At 40.0% G+C, this 20,628-nt stretch overlaps 1 protein-coding gene across 1 annotated transcript; it reads left to right on the top strand.

Moving 5' to 3' along the window:
- Positions 1 to 4,355: 4,355 nt before the first annotated feature.
- LOC132893549 (transmembrane protein 26) lies at positions 4,356 to 12,128 on the top strand. Its single transcript, XM_060932740.1, has 3 exons — positions 4,356 to 4,549; positions 7,720 to 7,861; positions 11,457 to 12,128. Exons 1-3 carry the CDS (start codon positions 4,356 to 4,358, stop codon positions 12,126 to 12,128), a joined length of 1,008 nt encoding a protein of 335 aa, XP_060788723.1.
- Positions 12,129 to 20,628: the final 8,500 nt, after the last annotated feature.

The raw sequence follows: 20,628 nt of genomic DNA on the forward strand, positions 1-20,628 counted from the left end.
GAGAATCCGAACACAGCATTTGTTCTCTCAAGGCCCTTAAGATGACATCAGAACTCATCTCATTCATCTCATTATCTCTAGCCGCTTTATCCTTCTGCAGGGTCGCAGGCAAGCTGGAGCCTATCCCAGCTGACTACGAGCGAAAGGCGGGGTACACCCTGGACAAGTCGCCAGGTCATCACAGGGCTGACACATAGACACAGACAACCATTCACACTCACATTCACACCTACGGTCAATTTAGAATCATCAGTTAACCTAACCTGCATGTCTTTGGACTGTGGGGGAAACCGGAGCACCCGGAGGAAACCCACGCAGACACGAGGAGAACATGCAAACTCCACACAGAAGGGCCCTCGCCGGCCACGGGGCTCAAACCCGGACCTTCTTGCTGTGAGGCGACAGCGCTAACCACTACACCACCGTGCCGCCACATCAGAACTCATGATTGACATTAGATATATAGATAGATTTGTTAAGGTTAAAAATTACATGCAAGTAGGACAATATACTAATGTACAATTTAATTAATACATGAAACTAAAACCAAGGATAGCACAACAAAGTGTAAAACACTTATTTCCATTGTGGTCCTAAGAAAAGTTTCAGGATGGCACGATATTGACTGTTTAATATGGAACTAAGCATATTATCAATACTAAATTTGTACAAATGGCACTAAGTAGAATAAAAAAAAAAAACCTTTAATGGCACAAAAAAACACCTAAATTGCTAGCTAAACATGGATATAAAAGGCAAGATACAATCGTATTATAATGCACGCAAGAGTAGCACCATGTAGTTGAGCACCACAGAAGGATCACATTAAGAACCTTATCGCAGAACATGCAGAAGGCTAACTACAGACCAGTAAAATTCAACTGACCAGAATAATTTAAAACTGCCCACTCTCCACTGTTTGAAGGCAGGTAAATAAATGCCTAGCTATTTTGTGCTTAAAACTTGAGAGAGACTGGATTGACCGAATGCTGTTTGGCAGATCATTCCACGACTTAATGGCATTGAACACAAAAGTTTTTTGACCATGGTCGCCAGACTTGGGTATTGACAGAGAGTATCGACTAAACCTTAGTGTAATGAATATGGATATCTGTGACTCTAGTTACATCAAGTGCTGCAAGTATGAAGATGAAAGGCCATTCAGGACTTCAAACAGATGAGTTACACCAGAATACCATACCCTTTGCTCAACAGGTAACCACCCAACCTTTCTAAAGTCAGATACAGAGAGATGTTCTCATGGATCCAAGCCAAGAATGAAGTGTATCAGCTTACTTTGGCAAATCTGAAGGCTGTGTTCAGAGGTGGACAGTAACAAAGTACACTTACTTGAGTACTGTACTTAAGTACACTTTTTGAGTATCTGTACTTTACTTGAGTATAATTTTTTTTAAACTTATGACTTTAACTTAACTACATTTGAAAGACAAATATCGTACGCTTTACTCCACTACATTTCTATCAAGGTCTTCGTTACTCGTTACTATGAAGCAGCTTCGAAAGTGGATGTTTTTTGTTTTCTTTTATAAAACATGATTGTTTTTTTTTCCGCAGGTGACACTGAGACAGCCTATCAGTAATCACTAAGGTCACGTCACATCCATAGACTGTATAAAATCAAGTTCAATTTCTCAGCAGTATTACTGAACATGATTAGTTGATGGGGGGCGGCACGGTGGTGTAGTGGTTAGCGCTGTCGCCTCACAGCAAGAAGGTCCTGGGTTTGAGCCCTGGGGCCGGCGAGGGCCTTTCTGTGCGGAGTTTGCATGTTCTCCCCGTGTCCGCGTGGGTTTCCTCCGGGTGCTCCGGTTTCCCACACAGTCCAAAGACATGCAGGTTAGGTTAACTGGTGACTCTAAATTGACCGTAGGTGTTAATGTGAGTGTGAATGGTTGTCGGTGTCTATGTGTCAGCCCTGTGATGACCTGGCGACTTGTCCAGGGTGTACCCCGCCTTTCGCCCATAGTCAGCTGGGACAGGCTCCAGCTTGCCTGCGACCCTGTAGAAGGATAAAGCTGCTAGAGATAATAAGATGAGATGAGATTAGTTGATGGCAGAACAGAAGGAGGCGGTTTTTCTGGGGAATGCACACACCCATGGCCATACCTAGAACCCATGTTTCAGTTTTCAGAAAGGGTTAAAGATTTATTTCGTTTTAAATGTTTGTTTTGTTTGCCTAAAATGAACCACATCACGGCCTTCAAAAACTCGCCATCCAACCTGCGGGAGCATATTGAGGTCTGTAAACCTTTTATTCCAAGAGAAAGCTTGCAATGAAGTTGTCTGTGCTTTGAGAGCTAGCGATAATGTTGCAATAGCTATACAGTCTGGTTAGTCAAATGACTTTCTATGGGTTTGCCCGCCAAGTTGCTACAGCCTTGTCCACGGCTAACATTAACACATAGCTAGTTAACTTGGACACTCTTAGTTAGCATGTAAAAATAGAGTTACGCTAACATGAATAACGTTAACTTTAGCATAATCTTGCCAAATAAACAATGTAGAAATCTTTCTTTTCTCGGAACATTAGCTACCCAATATGAGTTTGAGTTTGAAAAGAGTTTGCAGGTGGAGCATCAGCTTTACAGGTTCTACAATCTAGTCAGAAAATCCAGTTGGTTGCTTCAGAGGCATTAGGTTTTGTAAGCGTAGTGGCAATAATACAACAGTGCACTGACAGAAAATGTACTTTTAATACTTAAGTATTTTAAAATCAAGTACTTCAGTACTTTAACTTAAGTAAAAATTTGACTGGACAACTTTCACTTGTATTGGAGTAACGTTTAATCAGTGGGATCTGTACTCTGACTTAAGTAATAAACTTGGGTACTTTGTCCACTTCTGGCTGTGTTTTGATTTCCTGGTCAAGCCAAAAAACCAGGAGCAGGAACCATAGTCAAAGTGACACTGCACTAAAGCTGTAACTAAAGTATGGTGGGCACTTTGACTGAGAAAGCGTGCTTGTCTATAGGGGAATTTTAGGCAAGAATTCGCAAGATGTTTGTACAGTGAAAGAAACTGTTATCAGCAGCACAATAATGGCACACCAGTTCCTGGGGGGTTCATCGGGGATGTTGCTTTGAAGGTAGGCAGATGTAAAGGAGAAAGACTGTTTCAGAGGGACATTCAGAGGTCTGAACTTAGTTCCTTGGTTTTCGTGTTCACTGGGTGAGTATTCAATCTTACTTAATTTGAATTCATCTTATATTTATACTGATAGATTTTCTGATAGCTACTTTTTGAACAAATGGAAATCAGATTCAAGTGCTGAGCTTTGTTATTTGGTTAATACATTACATGCAAAAACACTATAAAAGTGCAGCTGTTATTTCTTTATGGCATTCCTGGGATAATCTCTGAGTCACTCGTGTTTGGAAATGTTTAATAAATAAATACAATTATTCTATTCTATTCTATTTTTCTTTGTCTTCTATTTCTTTTTTCCTTTTATTTTCTCTTCTTCCTCCTTCCTTTATTCTATTCTATTCCTTCCTCTCTTTCATCTCACTCGTCTTTTCTCTTTTTTGTCTTCTTCTTCTTCTATGGTTAATTTATTTGAAAATTAATTATATCCAAGCCTCTCATGCATATTAGCAATGATCACTGTACTGCAAATGTGCATCAGTTGTCCAGTAAAGGGAAATTAATCAGTGACCCAAATATTCAAATCATTCTTCTTTGTTTTTTATTATTATTATTTTTTCTGATTTTCAGTATTATTTTAAATGCATTTCAGATGCACATTGATAGATACAAATTAAGTTATGGAAACCGTTCTTGTATAAACCTCTTGCATTTATTAGTTTGCATTTACTTTGATACAATATGCATGATTTATTTGATTTTTTTAAATTAAAACTGTTCTAAAATGAGTAAGGAAGGAATAGGTATAAGTGAACAGAAAATGTTTTTTGATCATTTATTAACTGGAAATTAACTGGATGTAATTATAAAAGCCTGAGATCTTGATCACTCTAATTAAACACACAACATAAATTCCAGCGCTGTCTATGAGCCTTTTATCGACAGGCTTGACTGCTTTACCCTCCAAGTGCACCTACCTTTAATAAGGCACTAATTTAACATCCTATTAGGATCTGAGAGTGGATCGTTAGTCTTGAAATTCAAAGTCTGAGGTGTTTGGCTGAACATTTATTTAATATATTCCCTTATTTAATTGACATTCTGCAATGTTTTAATTTTATATATAGCATTAATAATGTTAAAACTGTAATAAAACTGTTCAAAAACTTCTGGCTGGAAGTGTATTAACTCAGCTTAATGGATTTCAGAGAGAATAAACTCCCTCCTCCAGAGAGTGGCAAGACGGGACAATGTGCCGAGTTCTGGACATCTTTCTGGCTCTGCTAAGTCGCTTCCTGTTTGCAGTACATGGCATCGTTACAGTGTGGCGTGTTGTGGTGGTGAAGGGCGAGCCCTGCTATTGGCTGCTGCTGATGGGCGTGGCACTGCTGGGTGTAGAGATGGCCGTTACTATCAAATGCACCCACAACGCAGAGTGGAGATGGTGATATTCGATTTGGATTTTGTGTTATTTCTAAGCAGGATGTTTAACTGTTGAGTTTACTAAAGTAACTCTCCCTTTAGAAATAGCTACAATTCACAGTCTGTTGAAACAGCACGTCACATTTTATAGCATCCAACCAGCTAGCCTGTCCAGATCAAATACTTTAATCTGTGACTTATTTATTTCTGTATACAAACTTTTTGGTAAATTGTTACTATAGACCAAAATAAACTACTACTACTACCGTACTACCACTTGACTGGTTGTCAGAAATGGCTCAGTACTCGGGTGATCACGAGTTCAAATCCACAACTATCTGTGGCTGAGACTCTAAGATATCAAAATTGACCATGTTCTCTGGGTAGGAGGAGCATTACTGTCTCCCGTGTCGATCAAAGTGACACTAGCCAATCATAGGTGTCTGTGAGCTTATGTATGTTGAAGAGGGCAGATAGCAATTTCTCTGTGGGTGTGCTCAGCTGCCTAATAACAAAGCACTAGCAAAACAGCACTTCAGAAAGATGCACTGGCTGGCTTCTCCTGTCTCAGAGGAAGCACACTGGCCTTTACCCTCCCCAGTTGGTAGCTGTTGTCTGACAGAGGAGCGCAGAGTGGTGGGCCAAGATGAAATGAGGGAAAAAATGAAAAAAAAAGAGTGTAATTTAATAGAGGCAACCCAAAGTCAAGGTACCAAAGTTTACTGATTTTTTTTGTTGTGATAGAGGAGCATACATGTAGATTCTTCTCTGTATCTCCTTTGTGCCCAAGTGGTGTTTCTATTAATACTGCGATTAGTATTTCAACTCACAGTGTTTTTATAATATCTACATTTACAGACTGATCTCATGATCTTGTTAGATCACCTTTTAAAAACTTGCCAAGCAAAACCATATCCCTGGAGATTTCTGTGTTAAATGTCTCTGGATCCTAATCACCTCCACCATCTTTAGCCCTGTAACCAACTCAGAGCTCATGATGTTCCTGGCCTTTATTTGCGCCCCTTTTCCGACTCATTTTCTCTTTTATTCACATTCTATTTACTTGAGACTGTGCTCATTCCTTTCTCTCTCTCTCTCTTACTCACACACTTTGAAGTCTTATTTCTCTTCTCCTGAAAGGCTTGGCTGTATCGAAAGGGATTTGCATAGCTGATGGGAGTAATTTGCAGTCTGAATTGAGTCCCTTCTGGCAGCAGTAAGAGCCTCTGTGGTCTAGCTCATTGTTAATCCTAAACCATTTTCTATTCTGTTCTGTGCTGTTTCAAAGTCTTAATCATGAATGTATCAATCAATCAATCAATCAATCAATCAATCAATCAATCAATCAATCAATCAATCAATCAATCAATCAGTCTGTCTATATCTACATTCTTTGAAATGAATGGATAAGTGTTCTAAACAGCTATAGATATGAATAGGGAGTATTTACTTATCTGCAGGCATGAGTCTTGCTATCAGATATGAAGCTTGCAGGATGAAAAAAGACCACATTCATTCATTCATTCATTCATTCATTCATTCATAACTGCCTGTTTAGGGTCATGGTGGTTTAAATTTGAATACAAATTTGTTTCTAATTTATAAAATAGAATGAAAATTAATTTAAGCATTACCGCACGAGCAAGAGTGCGGTGGTTATACTGAATATCAGCATGAGGCATCAGGTAATTACAGTCAAGCGCAATATTGCTTTTATACAACAGCTTTAAAAATAAGAAATTAATATAGAAGAATTGACAGTATGGGTGGCATGGCGGTATAGTGATCAATCAATCAATCACTGTCGCCTCACAGCAAGAAGGTCCTGGGTTCGAGCCCAGCAGCCGACGGGGGCCTTTCTGTGTGGAATTTGCATGTTCTCCCCATGTCTGCGTGGGTTTGCTCTGGTTTCCCCCACAGTCCAAAGACATGTAGGTTAGGCTAATTGGTGGCTCTAAATTGACCGTAGGTGTGAATGTGAGTGTGAATGGTTGTTTGTCTCTATGTGTCAGCCCTGCAATGACCTGGTGACTTGTCCAGGGTGTACCCCACCTCTCACCCACAGTCAGCTGGGATAGGCTCCAACTTGCCTGCGACCCTGTAGGACAGAATAAGAGGCTACAGATAATGGATGGATGGATGGATGGATGGAATTGACCGTATGGCCAAATAATGTGTTTCATTTTGTTCTGCAAAAATAAATAGTTCTTGAAGAAGCCACATTCACTGATAGCCCATTGGCTAACTGGCTAGCTTAGCTCACAATAATTTGTACACTACCCTTCAAGGCATACCTGGTGAAACTGGCTTCCCATCTGATGAGCTTTCATATTTGGAGTGAGAAGTTATATTCAAGAAAAATGTAATGTTTGCCATGAATTTTACATGGTGAACACAGATGAGCGAAGTGATACAAACAGTGAAATATTCCAATGCAGTTATACAAAATATCAACACTCTGGGAATGCTGCTCACCCAATGAAATTAGTGAAGCAAATCTTGCTGTAGCATCATAGAAAATATAGTAGGCAGGTACAAACAAAAATAAAATCTATGTGGGCAGGATTAAAAACAATCCCACATAGATCTCTAGTTGAAGACCAGTTATGAACTTGAGTGATGTAGCTGAGGTTGAAGAACTCTCAGAGCCAAAATTAACACTTCATGCTGAAAGGGCTGGCATTTCTTCCTCTGTTCCTTTTCAGTGTTTTCCAGACTCAAAAGAAAAGAAAAAAAAAAGAAAAGAAAAGAAACACCCTTCTGCTTTAGGCTACACCCTCTCTGGATTTAGATTTGAATATAGGTAGAGATACAGATATTTGAAACACTAAACAAATATGGTTACAAATACAATATCATAATGTTACACCTCTATCTATCTATCTATCTATCTATCTATCTATCTATCTATCTATCTATCTATCTATCTATCTATCTATCTATCTATCTATCATTAAAACCAATATTATAATTGAATAAGTACTACCAATCATGAAACTAACATTTCAAGTCTCATTTCAACATTTCAAGTCTCCAATCCAGGCAATAAACAATTCAAGAATGAAAAACAAAATCTGGCAATTTGCCTGCAAGCTGTGTGTGAATAAGCATAGATCAATACTTGCCTAAATCTGAAAGACTGTGCTGAAAAATCCCCCACTGACTCCCTCTCTCTGATGTTCCTCTGTGCAGGTTCTCTCCAATGGTCTTCCTTTATCTCAGTACTGTGATTCCCTCCATCTGGTTCCTGGAGCTGAACCTTCTGCAGCTCAAGTTGCCAATCAACTCGTCTTCAGCTGATCATCTACTCCTGTCTGATATCCCCATAGCAGCAGTGGGTGTCGTCAATTTTCTCATAGTGAAATATCAGTTTTCTCTATCATGTCATGTGTACTGTATGGGCCTGTGATTTCCTCGTGATTACCCAGCACCACGTGTACTTTTATTGACCTGGATATGAAACGCAAAGTGACATTTGTACAAAAATCTGCCTGATCTTTTATTCCCATCATCAAAAAAGCAGCTGCAGGTGCAGCTGATGCTTGATGTCCTCAGAGATTTGATGCTGTCTGTCAGCTGTAGAGCTGTGACACTTGAATCACAAACCATGATCAAACATTTACAGCATACAGTGGTGCTTGAAAGTTTGTGAACCCTTTAGAATTTTCTATATTTCTGCATAAATATTACCTAAAACATCATCAGATTTTCACACAAGTCCTAAAAGTAGATTAAGAGAACCCAGTTAAACAAATGAGACAAAAATATTATACTTGGTCATTTATTTATTGAGGAAAATGATCCAATATTACATATCTGTGAGTGGCAAAAGTATGTGAACCTTTGCTTTCAGTATCTGGTGTGACCCCCTTGTGCAGCAATAACTGCAACTAAACATTTCCGGTAACTGTTGATCAGTCCTGCACACCGGCTTGGAGGAATTTTAGCCCATTCCTCCGTACAGAACAACTTCAACTCTGGGATGTTGGTGGGTTTCCTCACATGAACTGCTCGCTTCAGGTCCTTCCACAACATTTCAATTGGATTAAGGTCAGGACTTTGACTTGGCCATTCCAAAACATTAACTTTATTCTTCTTTAACCATTCTTTGGTAGAATGATTTGTGTGCTTAGGGTCGTTGTCTTGCTGCATGACCCACCTCCTTTTGAGATTCAGTTCATGGACAGATGTCCTGACATTTTCCTTCAGAATTCGCTGGTATAATTCAGAATTCATTGTTCCATCAATGATGGCCATCCTGGCCCAAGCTGTCAGGCCCAAACCATGATACTACCACCACCATGTTTCACAGATGGGATAAGGTTCTTATGCTGGAATGCAGCGTTTTCCTTTCTCCAAACATAACGCTTCTCATTTAAACCAAAAAGTTCTATTTTGGTCTCATCCGTCCACAAAACATTTTTCCAATAGCCTTCTGGCTTGTCCACGTGATCTTTAGCAAACTGCAGGCGAGCAGCAATGTTCTTTTTGGAGAGCAGTGGCTTTCTCCTTGCAACCCTGCCATGCACACCATTGTTGTTCAGTGTTCTCCTGATGGTGGACTCATGAACATTAACATTAGCCAATGTGAGAGAGGCCTTCAGTTGCTTAGAAGTTACCCTGGGGTCCTTTGTGACCTCGCCGACTATTATACGCCTTGCTCTTGGAGTGATCTTTGTTGGTCAACCACTCCTGGGGAGGGTAACAATGGTCTTGAATTTCCTCCATTTGTACACAATCTGTCTGATTGTGGATTGGTGGAGTCCAAACTCTTTAGAGATGGTTTTGTAACCTTTTCCAGCCTGATGAGCATCAACAATGCTTTTTCTGAGGTCCTCAGAAATCTCCTTTGTTCGTGCCATGATACACTTCCACAAACATGTGTTGTGAAGATCAGACTTTGATAGCTCCCTGTTCTTTAAATAAAACAGGGTGCCCACTCACACCCTAATCCTAGAGGTTCATATACTTTTGCCACTCACAGATATGTAACATTGGATCATTTTCCTCAATAAATAAATGACCAAGTATAATAGTTTTGTCTCATTTGTTTAACTGGGTTCTCTTTATCTACTTTTAGGACTTGTGTGAAAATCTGATGATGTTTTAGGTCATATGCAGGAATATAGAAAATTCTAAAGGGTTCACAAACTTTCAAGCACCACTGTCTGTGTATCTGGTATTGTCAACACTGCAGTTTGGTTCGAGGTAAAGTGTTGATTTCACCTCATTTCCATGACCACCTACTGCTTTATTTTTTTTTAGCAATTTGTCTGATGAACCTGTAGGCTGCTTGTAGCCTGCATCATCCTCTGAAGCAACTAATAATCACTTTAGCTGCTGATATCTCCAAGCAGCAGAGCTCCCAACCCCCGAATCCTTCCTCTGATCTCTTTTCAGAAGCTGAAAGATCTGAAACTGTCACAGTGAGATTAAATGAGAGGCAGCATAGGCTTTTGGCTCCTGCTCTCTGAAGGGGTTAGCATGTCACTGCTGATATGGCTAAAGCATAGGCCAGTCAGCGCTTATAGCATGAACTAAGACCTGTAGATGTAAATCAAGGATTTATGAGTCTGCGGAATTATATTGGACTCGACATTTGATTAATGCAGTGAGAAGAAGTGAAAGGAAAAAAAACACATTTAACATGCTTATATTGGAATATTTGTGCTGTGCTTAGTAACTCTAGTGCTAATTTGCTGGGCGTATTTTCATTATTCCCATCAGATGTTAGCTGCTGTCTAATGTAATGGGGGGTACTGCTAGTGCAATATGGGAGGTTTTCTTAGTTTCATAGCTCCTAAAAATAAAAGCGCAAGAGCTTCTTTTCCCACTAACCATTTTTTCAGTGGTGTTCAATGTCATATTAATGAGAGAGCCAATGCAGAAGTAATGGAGACAGCAAACACTGGACTCCAAAATGCAATGCAGGTACACAAAGCAGTTGCACGAAGTTATGCCAAAGACTTACTTAGTGACGTGAGATGACAAGCAAGATGGCAGTGATGGTGGTATTAGCATGCAAGTTGAAGCTTTGGAACCTGCTCTGTTTGAACAGAGGATACAGATGAGGAGGTGAGCAAGCTGGACAGGATGTACTAAGGGATTAAAGCACTGCTGCATCAGTCTCTTTCGGCAGAGACGAAGCAAGTGTTAAATTCTACTGGTGCCACGACTGTATTTGCAGTTAGTTTAAATATGGAGGTTATTATAGAAAATCACATGCACTGATTGGTTGAGAAATTCAGACTATTTCTCAATAATCACCTCGAACGACTCGGCAAAATGGTGGCCAATCGTTTTGTCACTGTAAGTGAGGAAGAATTACAAATTATGAAAGAAAATGCTGTTCCTATAAAAGCATTAAAGATGCTATGAAGTTTGGTCTAAAACTATTTAAAGGTAAGGTGGAACTGTGACTTATTTTATCTATTTCAAAGTATTTTATATGAGTCGGCATAGATGAGTGACACAAATCTGCGCCGTGTCATTATTACATTTGCATGTCACTTTTGAAGTTTGAAATAAATGATTTTTTCATACAATGTTTAAATTAAAAAAAAATCACTTGTGTATTTATACTAAAACAATTGTCCACCTTCGACGAATAATTGTTAAGTATTCGACCGGTATTGTGAGTCATGTAGGAAACTTTTAACCAAAGTCAAACTAAACTGACACTGTGATAAAATAAGCTTAAACTAAAATGGTTTTATTACAAATAAATCTTGGAGATCACTGAAGATTGCATGCTAATTATAAAGATCAATCTTTAAGTTGTTCAGAGTGTTTTGCATTTCCTAGTTCTATGTATAAGTCCTGTATGTGAGAATTTTATAATTACATTGGAAAAGAGTATTTCCTGTTTCAGTTGTGTTTCTTGCCAGATCTTTTATTATAATTGTGCCGTGCATCTGTATCTGTCTTAGGGATTAGCAGATTTGGAACCTGAGAACTGGGTGGCCGGTTTGGAGCAGACCATGCTTATCGTACTGGTACTAGGACGCTGGCTCATGCCGAAAGGTGACATGTCACGTGACCAGCTCTCACAACTCCTCATGGTCTATGTGGGCCTGGGTGCAGACATCCTAGACATCTTTGACACTTTCAAGGAACCTGAAGTGAAAACCAACCATGCTGTAGTTATTGTGGGGCTGAGCCTCTTCTCCTGGGCCTTAATGCAATTCCCTTTGGTTCTGACACAGACAAATCCCCCTAAACCCCACACAAAGATCCATCTTAAAGCCATCAAACCTGGGTTACTGCCCTGCCCTTATACCTCCTGCTGCTCCAGTGAGATCTGGAGTCTTCTTCTTACTGTTGGTCTCCAGGACGGCCCATTCCTCGTGTACCGCCTCTACCTGATGCTCAAAGAAAATGTTTTGAACCAGCTGATGATCTTCTTCATATGTAAGAACATCCTCATTGTCATGCTAGAGCTGTACAGGATTGGTGTGGTCCACTTTGAGCTGCACAGGCCTGGAGAGGGAGAATGGTCACCTGATGAACCTCAAAGACAGACAGAAAGTGTTGAAGGTGAAAGGTTTGAAGTTTTAGAGTCTAACCATCAAGGAGTAAATGAATGTATTGACGAAAGTTGAATTTTTTTTTAAATGTAAAGTTCAGGTTAAGATTTGGTGGGAATCTACAGTACTGTGAGTAACCAGATTTTCAATAGTCAGTTGAAAAGTATGGTAAGTTTCAACCTCCCTTAATCCCTTAAAATCAAGAGATCAAGAGGCTGTGTTGTCATTGTATCCTCACATTGTTTCACATGGCCTCACATGGATTCTGTATCAATAAAATATTACTAAATCAAATACTTAGAGACATTTCACATTGCAAGATCATTTATTCATCTCTAAGAACCATGTTACCTTGGTCAGGGTTGAGGTCAATCCAGAGCCTATCCCAGGAATACTGGGCATGAGGAGAGAATAATCCCGGGAAGGGATGCCAGTCACATACTCACTCACACCTAGGGACAATTAAGAATAGCCATTCCTGTCATGTCCTCACATTGTATTATATGCTGGCTTGTCCATCACTAAATTATCTCAAGCATTCCAGGTTTCACTATGATATTTTGAGTCCTAATTATGACTTTCCAATATTGTTTTCTTTCTACCTGCTGTTTTAACTTGATATAACAAATAAGGCAGGCTGAACCATTAAAAAAAAGTAAAAAAAAAAATTCCTGGGACTTTCCATTTTTGTGCCATATTAGTTCTGTATGGTCCAGTAGGTGTTATTTATTCTACTCTGCCTAGAGTTTTATTACAGAATAAGCAATATTAGTGCCAGAGGCATACAAAAAAGCTATAAAGAGCCAATTAACTTTGGAAAATATCAAACAAATATTCTATTAAGGGCCCAAATCTGTGTATTTCGGTACCTGTTAACTGGCTGCTCTCAGATTCTATGATTTAACAAGAAGGGCAGTCAGTAGAGCACATACCTCCACCAAGCCACATACGGTATTATCAACATCAAAATCAAACCATTTGAATGTTGGATAATCCTAAAGCTGTACATCAAATTTCATCAAAATCTGCTAACTACTTTTTGAGTTATGCTGGGAATGGACAAGAAAATCCTGGATCCGCATACATATCTGGATTTGCACCAAAATCTAACAAATTGTTAGTTGGCCCATGGCCCACCTTTCCTAAAAATTTCATCAAAATCCATTCACTACTTTTTGAGTTATGTTGGGAAAAGACAAACAAACAAACAGGGGCTAAAACACAACCTCCTCCAAGTTGGCGGAGGTAGTTAAATGCAGGCTAAAGCAGTCAATTTTAAAGCTAAAGGATGCGTAGATAGTGCTAATACTAATTGTAAGACAAATATATCCTGTGTGTAGGACAAATACCTAATGACAGAGAACAAGAGCTTGGTTTCAATTAGATGTAGATCATTTCCAATCAAATAAAAGATCACTAATGATTCCTTACCTATCCAGCTTAAAACAAGCCATCACTTAAAGTTGAACCAAAAATGCCACCATAGTTTGTCCAAATACCTTTGACTTTATTAGTTTGTATAAGCGAATCCTTTACATTTCATCAAATTATTTATTAGTATTTTAACTCCGACCGTGAGTTGGCCTTAGTGTGTCTGCCTCTCGACTGGGAGATCGCAAGTTCTACTTGCAGTCGGGTCGTACCAAAGACCATCATAAAAATGGTACCTACTACCATCTGACAAGGCACACTGCAATACAGATGTGAGCAGAGAAGTCAAACTCTTGCAGTTAGCAGAGGACTAGACCACCACTGTAACCCTAGCTGTATAGGCGAGAAGCTGAGGGCTATCGAAACGGAGATCAGCGCCTTAAAGAGTTGGTTAGTACTGGGACAGGAAACTGCCTGGGAAGACCAGATTCTGGCGTGAGAGGGACTTTGACTTTGATTTTAACTCCTAACATTCACTTAGATTTATTTATTTATTTAGATGAGATGGATTCTTATTAAACACTTCCCAAAACATATTTCTAACATTCTTGACACTCATTTGGAACAATGCAAACTGCACAGTTGCCTTAGGAACCATGAGATGGCAGTGTTTGCATATTATGTAAGCCACCATAACAAAGAGACATGGCACAATGACATGCTTGCTAACATCAAATGAAACCTTTTTTTTTTTTTTGTCCGGGGTAGATTAGAGAGCTGCAACACCCCTCTGTTCATACAGCTTTTATGAACAACACGAATCAGGCAGATTGTGTTTTTCTGAAGATGCACAGTAAGACTCGCTCAGTGTCAGGTCTTGTGAACATGGTTTCTGTCTCACTTTCTACATTACATCCAGGCTATAGAGTATTCTCTATGCTTTAGGGAAAAACGACTACCTCAAATCTTCTGTCCAGGTAAAGCATGAAGATTAATTAGATATAGTGTGTCATATGGTATGTATATTACAATGGTGTATAACTACAGTGAATTTGAATAAAAACATATACCATACTGCCGTGCTTGTTTCACCTACACTCCATAATTTCACAAACACTCCATAATTTGTCTGAAATAAGAAATGAGCAGCACCTCAGTCTCAAACTTACTGCCTTACTATTAGTGTTATACTGTCACAATACTCATACTGGTAATGGCCATCTCTCTCTCTCTCTCTCTCTCTCTCTCTCTCTCTCTCTCTCTCTCTCTCTCTCTCCCCCTGTTGTGCTGTTTTGCAATAAAAAAGCATCAGCATCTCTTGAGAACAATAAAACATAATGAAACAACCCCCCTTCTAAGTACAGTCTTGTTTTCAAAGTCCTCCTCACTGTAGCAATTTTTGAATTGGAAAAGCAGAACAAGGCAGACAGAAAGCGAAGTGAAATCTATAGTGGCTTGTATGAAGTCAGAGGCAATATATGCTAATGTACAATCTTTGAAAAAAGCCAGAAGGCAAATAAGCTAGATGTGTTGCTAATTCACAGCTTACTGTTTGAGGGTATTAGCTGTTCAAATCTGCACATTTGCCATGCCCCCTCACAACCTCTTCCTCCGTCTCTTGCTGTATTATTAGCACCATCATCATAAAACTATATTTTAACCTTAATCTTTAAGTCCATATCCATAAATCATTTTAAATGTGCTTATAATTCTTTTTAAGTTGGTAATGATTCCTTGCAAGCATTTTATAAAATCTGTTAATGGCTCATAAGTAATTCACTGATAGTTGTGGAGTATACGGCACAAATTTTATAACTAATAATATCCTGTGTATAATTACAAAGCAAATGTAATATTTATTAACGAGCCCGTCAATGACGGCATAGCTCACTCTGGCCCCGACTAGTCCAGAAGGAATGATCTAAAGTGGGCCACCTTGCGCAGTAAATGTTGCAAGCTACCGGTATATACACTATATTCAAGCTATATATAGAAGCTATATACACCCTAGGAATACCTACCTATTTGCCAGAAAGAATCAAAATCATTGAAGAATTGAGGGAGAAGAAGCAATTTGTGTGGAAACTGCTCATTAGGGCTTAATTACTCCATATCTTCTTTATTAATTGCAATTATGTAAATTTGTGTAGAAGCTATATGCACCCCAGGCAGACCGACCTTCCTGCCAACAAGAATAAAAATCGGTGAAGAATTGAGAGAGAAGAAGCGATTTTCATGAAATGTGGACAATGCCAGATGGACGATGGATGACGGACGACAGACAACACATGATGGAATTAGCTCATCGCCTATCAGCCGGATGAGCTAACAAGTACAAAATTTATAAACATTTAAAATGCCATTAATGAGTGCATCAAGGAAACTGAATATCTTCAGTTATTCTTCATTATAGGTAGGATGAAAGACATGATTTGTTATGTAATGTAATATGGAAATAATTCGTATAATATTCATGACAAAAATGACACGGACACACCTCCTTAACTTTGGAGAGATATGAAGCTAGGTGTGGCATAGTGCATTTGCATGTCCTTGTCATTTCTGGATGTTGTATGCTGTGTTTGAATTAAGCTTGTGATTTCCAACCTCCAAAAACCAAAGAAAATATCCCTCGACCTGGAATTCTTACTCAGAATGTTAGGAAAGTTTTCTCAACAAATCAGGCACGTAAATCAGGCATGTCACATCAACATGGCTGCTCACGGCATCAACAGTAAACAAAGTAGCACTTCTTTACAGTTAAATGAGTTATGCTGGATATACAAACATATTTGTTTGTTAAATGTCGAACACTGAGTTCACTGTTTTTGTGGAAGTAAATGCATCACTTCGATCACTAACGTTAGCTGGTTATCTTGTTGATAACCAAAGAGGAAACATGGAGGCATCCATGTTTTTTCCCACTTCGTAGCTCTAATGCAGAGGTTAAATATCCTTGACTTGCAAGTGACGTCAAAGCAAAATAGAAACCTGGATGTCGGCCATGTTGGTGGATATACAAATGCAAGGTCAAGTGACATTCCATACAAAACATAGTCACACGTGCACAACTCTCTTTGTTTTTCCACTGCTTTAAGCGTTCTTTCAGCTATGCCATATCTTTGTGCTGTATATGGTTGTGGTCATAACAGTACTCGTGACCATGGCATGTTCTGATTTTTTAGAATTCAGTCCGTGATTCGGAAAGAGGGCAAGGAAACTCTGAGGCTTAGTATGGAGAGGAGACGAGCACGGCTAGGCTGATCTAACAGAGGCTAAAACCAAAACAGCTCGTGTTTGCAGTAATTGTTTTATCTCTGGTGAGACTCAAAGGGTGGGCGGCACGGTGGTGTAGTGGTTAGCGCTGTCGCCTCACAGCAAGAAGGTCCGGGTTCGAGCCCCGTGGCCGGCGAGGGCCTTTTTGTGCGGAGTTTGCATGTTCTCCCCGTGTCCGCGTGGGTTTCCTCCGGGTGCTCCGGTTTCCCCCACAGTCCAAAGACACGCAGGTTAGGTTAACTGGTGACTCTAAATTGACCGTAGGTGTGAATGGTTGTCTATGTGTCAGCCCTGTGATGACCTGGCGACTTGTCCAGGATGTACCCCGCCCATGGGCGCCGCCAGGGGGGGAAAGGTTAGAACAATTCTAGGGGCCCAGCACTGCCATGGGGCCCTTTAAGGGGCTGATAATATGATTTTAATAAGACTTTTGAAATAACAACAATGCAATATTCCATCTGGTAAAATGAGCTAATTGAACAAGGTTGTCTATTTCTTGAGTTCTTCAACATATTGTCATTTAACCCTCCCCCTTTTGCGAAATGGTACGGTCCAGTTCTGATAGAAGCGCGATGTGTTAAATCTGTGTGCTGATCAGTGCAACGCTACTTGCTGCTGTGTCGCGGTGCAGCAGCCAGCCAGCCAGCAGTGGAGTGCGTACAGTCTATGATCGCTAAATATGAAGAGTGGCTGTCAAAAATGTAAAGAAAGGCAGCTGAAAGCTGAGAGGGACCGGAGAGGCAGGCAACTGGTCACTCAGTTTTTCCCAAAGAAAGGTAGCTATCGCTCACGTGTGTTCAAAATATTAGCGAATGGTAAATGAACAGTATGAACGTGGTTGGATTAGCCTATCAAGAGAACACTTTTACAATTTGTACAGTGACATTTTTTCCATTTTAATAACTGAACTGACTTGTGTGATAAACAAGATGAAATATTACGTTATGCTGGTGCTAATAACTAGTGCTAATAACCAGTTTCATAACTAATGGGGTGCCCTAAATATGCACAGATTCAGCCTCAGGGGGACCGCCGCCCTACCAAACCACTGAACCCCCCTTTGGAGAAGGAGGTAAGCAGCAATACAACCCATAAATGCTTTACGATTGAAGTTTTTAATGAGCGAGCGCCATATACAGTTTGCTAGATTAAAGTGTTGCTAATAAACTTTTTCTATGATTTATTAGCAGTCACATCACACATTTCACTACCAATTGTCCTAGCACAAGAAGGCATGTGGCAAAATCTTGAATTTTCATTTGTGATTGTAAATGCACCAGAATTAGTCACTGACCAGTTTTCATCTAGTCCCTGGTAGGTTAAAGGATAAGGCAACTTTTGTACAAAATCACCACAAATAGATAGATAAATATATAAAGTAATCGATCATGGAATTTATAGAGAAAGAACAGACCGCATAACAGTATCTTTTAACTTTTAATAATATGGGCTTGCGCTGAGCTCAGCGAAGATGCGTTCTGCCATATCGATCTACTGCGTGACGTCATGCGGCCCACCACTGAAAAGAACTCTTCAGTGCTTCATGGTCTCATCTCATTATCTCTAGCCGCTTTATCCTTCTACAGGGTCGCAGGCAAGCTGGAGCCTATCCCAGCTGACTACGGGCGAAAGGTGCTTCATGGTAATAAGGTAAAAAACCAGTACAATCGCTTCTTCAAAGTTTCACCAAATGGTTTTATTTATGCAACTTAAAGCTCATAATACTGTATAACTTTGGTCGAGTAAAAACACGGAGCAAAAACATGGCTGAATCCTGAATGACTCCTATTTGGATTTGTCCTACCAAGCCTACTGCACATGCGCGAAGCGGCTCGGCTCGGTTTTCCCTTTCGGGCGCTCTCGTTTTCTGTTAGAATTTGGTAAAGAAAAAAAAATATTATTTACCAGCTTACCGGGTCCATGAACATAAATCTGACAGCTGACAAGGTCGGGATATAAACGAATCGAATACAAGCCACCCGCCGGGACTCCTTACTGTCATCACAGTGATCTGTCTGTAAACACTGTTTTCATGGGCCCAGTGACGTCACAGATCAGAGGGAGGCGCATTAACGAAAGATTCTGATTGGTTTATAGTTGCCCGCAATCTCAAAATGGCTGACTCCTCCAACTTCGGCTCCTCTGTGTCAATTCATGATTTCAAAGTTAAAAATATTTTTTCATGTTCGATATGTAATGGAAATAATTAACGGAATTGATTACGTATATGTTTTTCTCCTATTACACACACTGTACAAAAGTTGCCTTATCCTTTAATACATACAATGTAATAAAGTCACAAACTCAAGGTCCATGGGCTATCAAAAGTCAAATAATGACAATAGTGCAATTGTGATGAGGGTGGGCAAAGTTGGGGGGCCCAAAATTCTAATCTTTCATGGGGCCCAAAATTTCTGGCGGCGCCCCTGACCCCGCCTTTCACCCGTAGTCAGCTGGGATAGGCTCCAGCTTGCCTGTGACCCTGTAGAACAGGATAAAGCGGCTACAGATAATGAGATGAGATGAGATTCAAAGGCTTTCTCAATAATATCATAGAACAATTTTATTTCATATTGCTAGAATTTTGCTATAAAATGAGCATTCTCTTGTCGTGGTTCACTCAGTCGTTGTTATAATTTTAACCCATGTATTACCATTTCGCTTCTTGGAGCGCGAGCAAAATTATACGATAGAAACAATCCAGACTCAGAAAATGGGCTGTTTCGTCCAAGGTCGGACTTGATTCTTTGGCAGCCAAACCAGATAGAACGCGATATCTGGGTACTCGATGGTCGGTAGAAGTGTCTTATCTTCAGAAAAGTCTTCAGTAAGTATTTGGATATGCTTTTTATTCAGCGGGGATGTGACATTTTCTACGGTGCAATGATACACACATGGCTTTCGTCTTCAGAAAAATATGCACTTGAATAGGAAATCATGACTAGTGAAAGAGTTCCTGGTTCCAAAGTGATCAGAAAGCATTTGCATTTTCCAGAGGAAGGACAGACCTCGATCGTGTTCATCAGGACTTAGTTTGTCTCTGATCATGACTCATACATCAGTCATGTGGTACAATGTTGGAGTTTCACACCAAGACAGAGTTGGATCAGATGTCAGCAATTTCTCGAAAGTGATGAGACTTGCACTGTGGCAGGCTGGTAGACTGGCAGAAGAGGTAGGAAGGTATGTGCGTGTGTGTGTGTGTGTGTGTGTGTGTGTGTGTGTGTGTGTGTGTGTGTGTGTGTGTGTGTGTGATGTGCATTTTAGCTGGAAGCACCTGGATGGCCGAGAAAAAACAAAGGTGATGAGAAAAGGGAAAAGGAAAAGGCAGAGAGAACGACTCTCGCTCACAGGAGCTTTAACGAGACAGTGACGTGGGAGGATGGTACACAGTCAGCTGATCAATGATCGCTAAAAGAGATTTGCCTGCCCTAGAAAAACGGGAGGTGGGAGGGGAATTGAGAAATAATAAAACAAAATAGGAAGAAATAAAAGAGTGCATGGGCAAACAATAAGGATTGTGAACTCAGACTTCACAGACACACTAAAAGGCATACCCACACACATCCACACCCACCCACACACATCCGTACAGACAAGGTAATGACTGGGTTTCTTGGGAGAGAACAGGTCGCTCAGTGAGCAGGTGCACATCTGTAGCAGAGCTGCCAGCATGATTAACCTGTCCTCTGAATTAGCTCTGAGTCACATGTTTCACCACCTCACTCTGATTTCTCCTTCAACACGTAAGTGTAATTTCCATCTCAATCATGTTCTCTGAGAGCCCAGAGAGATGACTGACAAATAAAGCAGGCTGCTTTTAACTCGGCGTTAATGCTAGCAAATAATTTTCTTACATAACATACTAGGAATATTAGGAGAAATATGTTCCTGAAGTGAAGTTGGCAAGTGGCCAACAGCAAGATGC

Source organism: Neoarius graeffei, chromosome 10 (assembly GCF_027579695.1).
Source record: "Neoarius graeffei isolate fNeoGra1 chromosome 10, fNeoGra1.pri, whole genome shotgun sequence".
In the NCBI taxonomy this organism is placed as follows: Eukaryota; Metazoa; Chordata; class Actinopteri; order Siluriformes; family Ariidae; genus Neoarius; species Neoarius graeffei.

Bases quoted from the DNA above. Each gene is read 5' to 3' on its own strand.
- LOC132893549 (XM_060932740.1), top strand. From the start codon at position 4,356: ATGTGCCGAGTTCTGGACATCTTTCTGGCTCTGCTAAGTCGCTTCCTG. The intron at 4,550-7,719 runs GTGATATTCGAT...TCCTCTGTGCAG, and splicing joins CACAACGCAGAGTGGAGATG to GTTCTCTCCAATGGTCTTCC. The intron at 7,862-11,456 runs GTGGGTGTCGTC...TATCTGTCTTAG, and splicing joins CTGATATCCCCATAGCAGCA to GGATTAGCAGATTTGGAACC.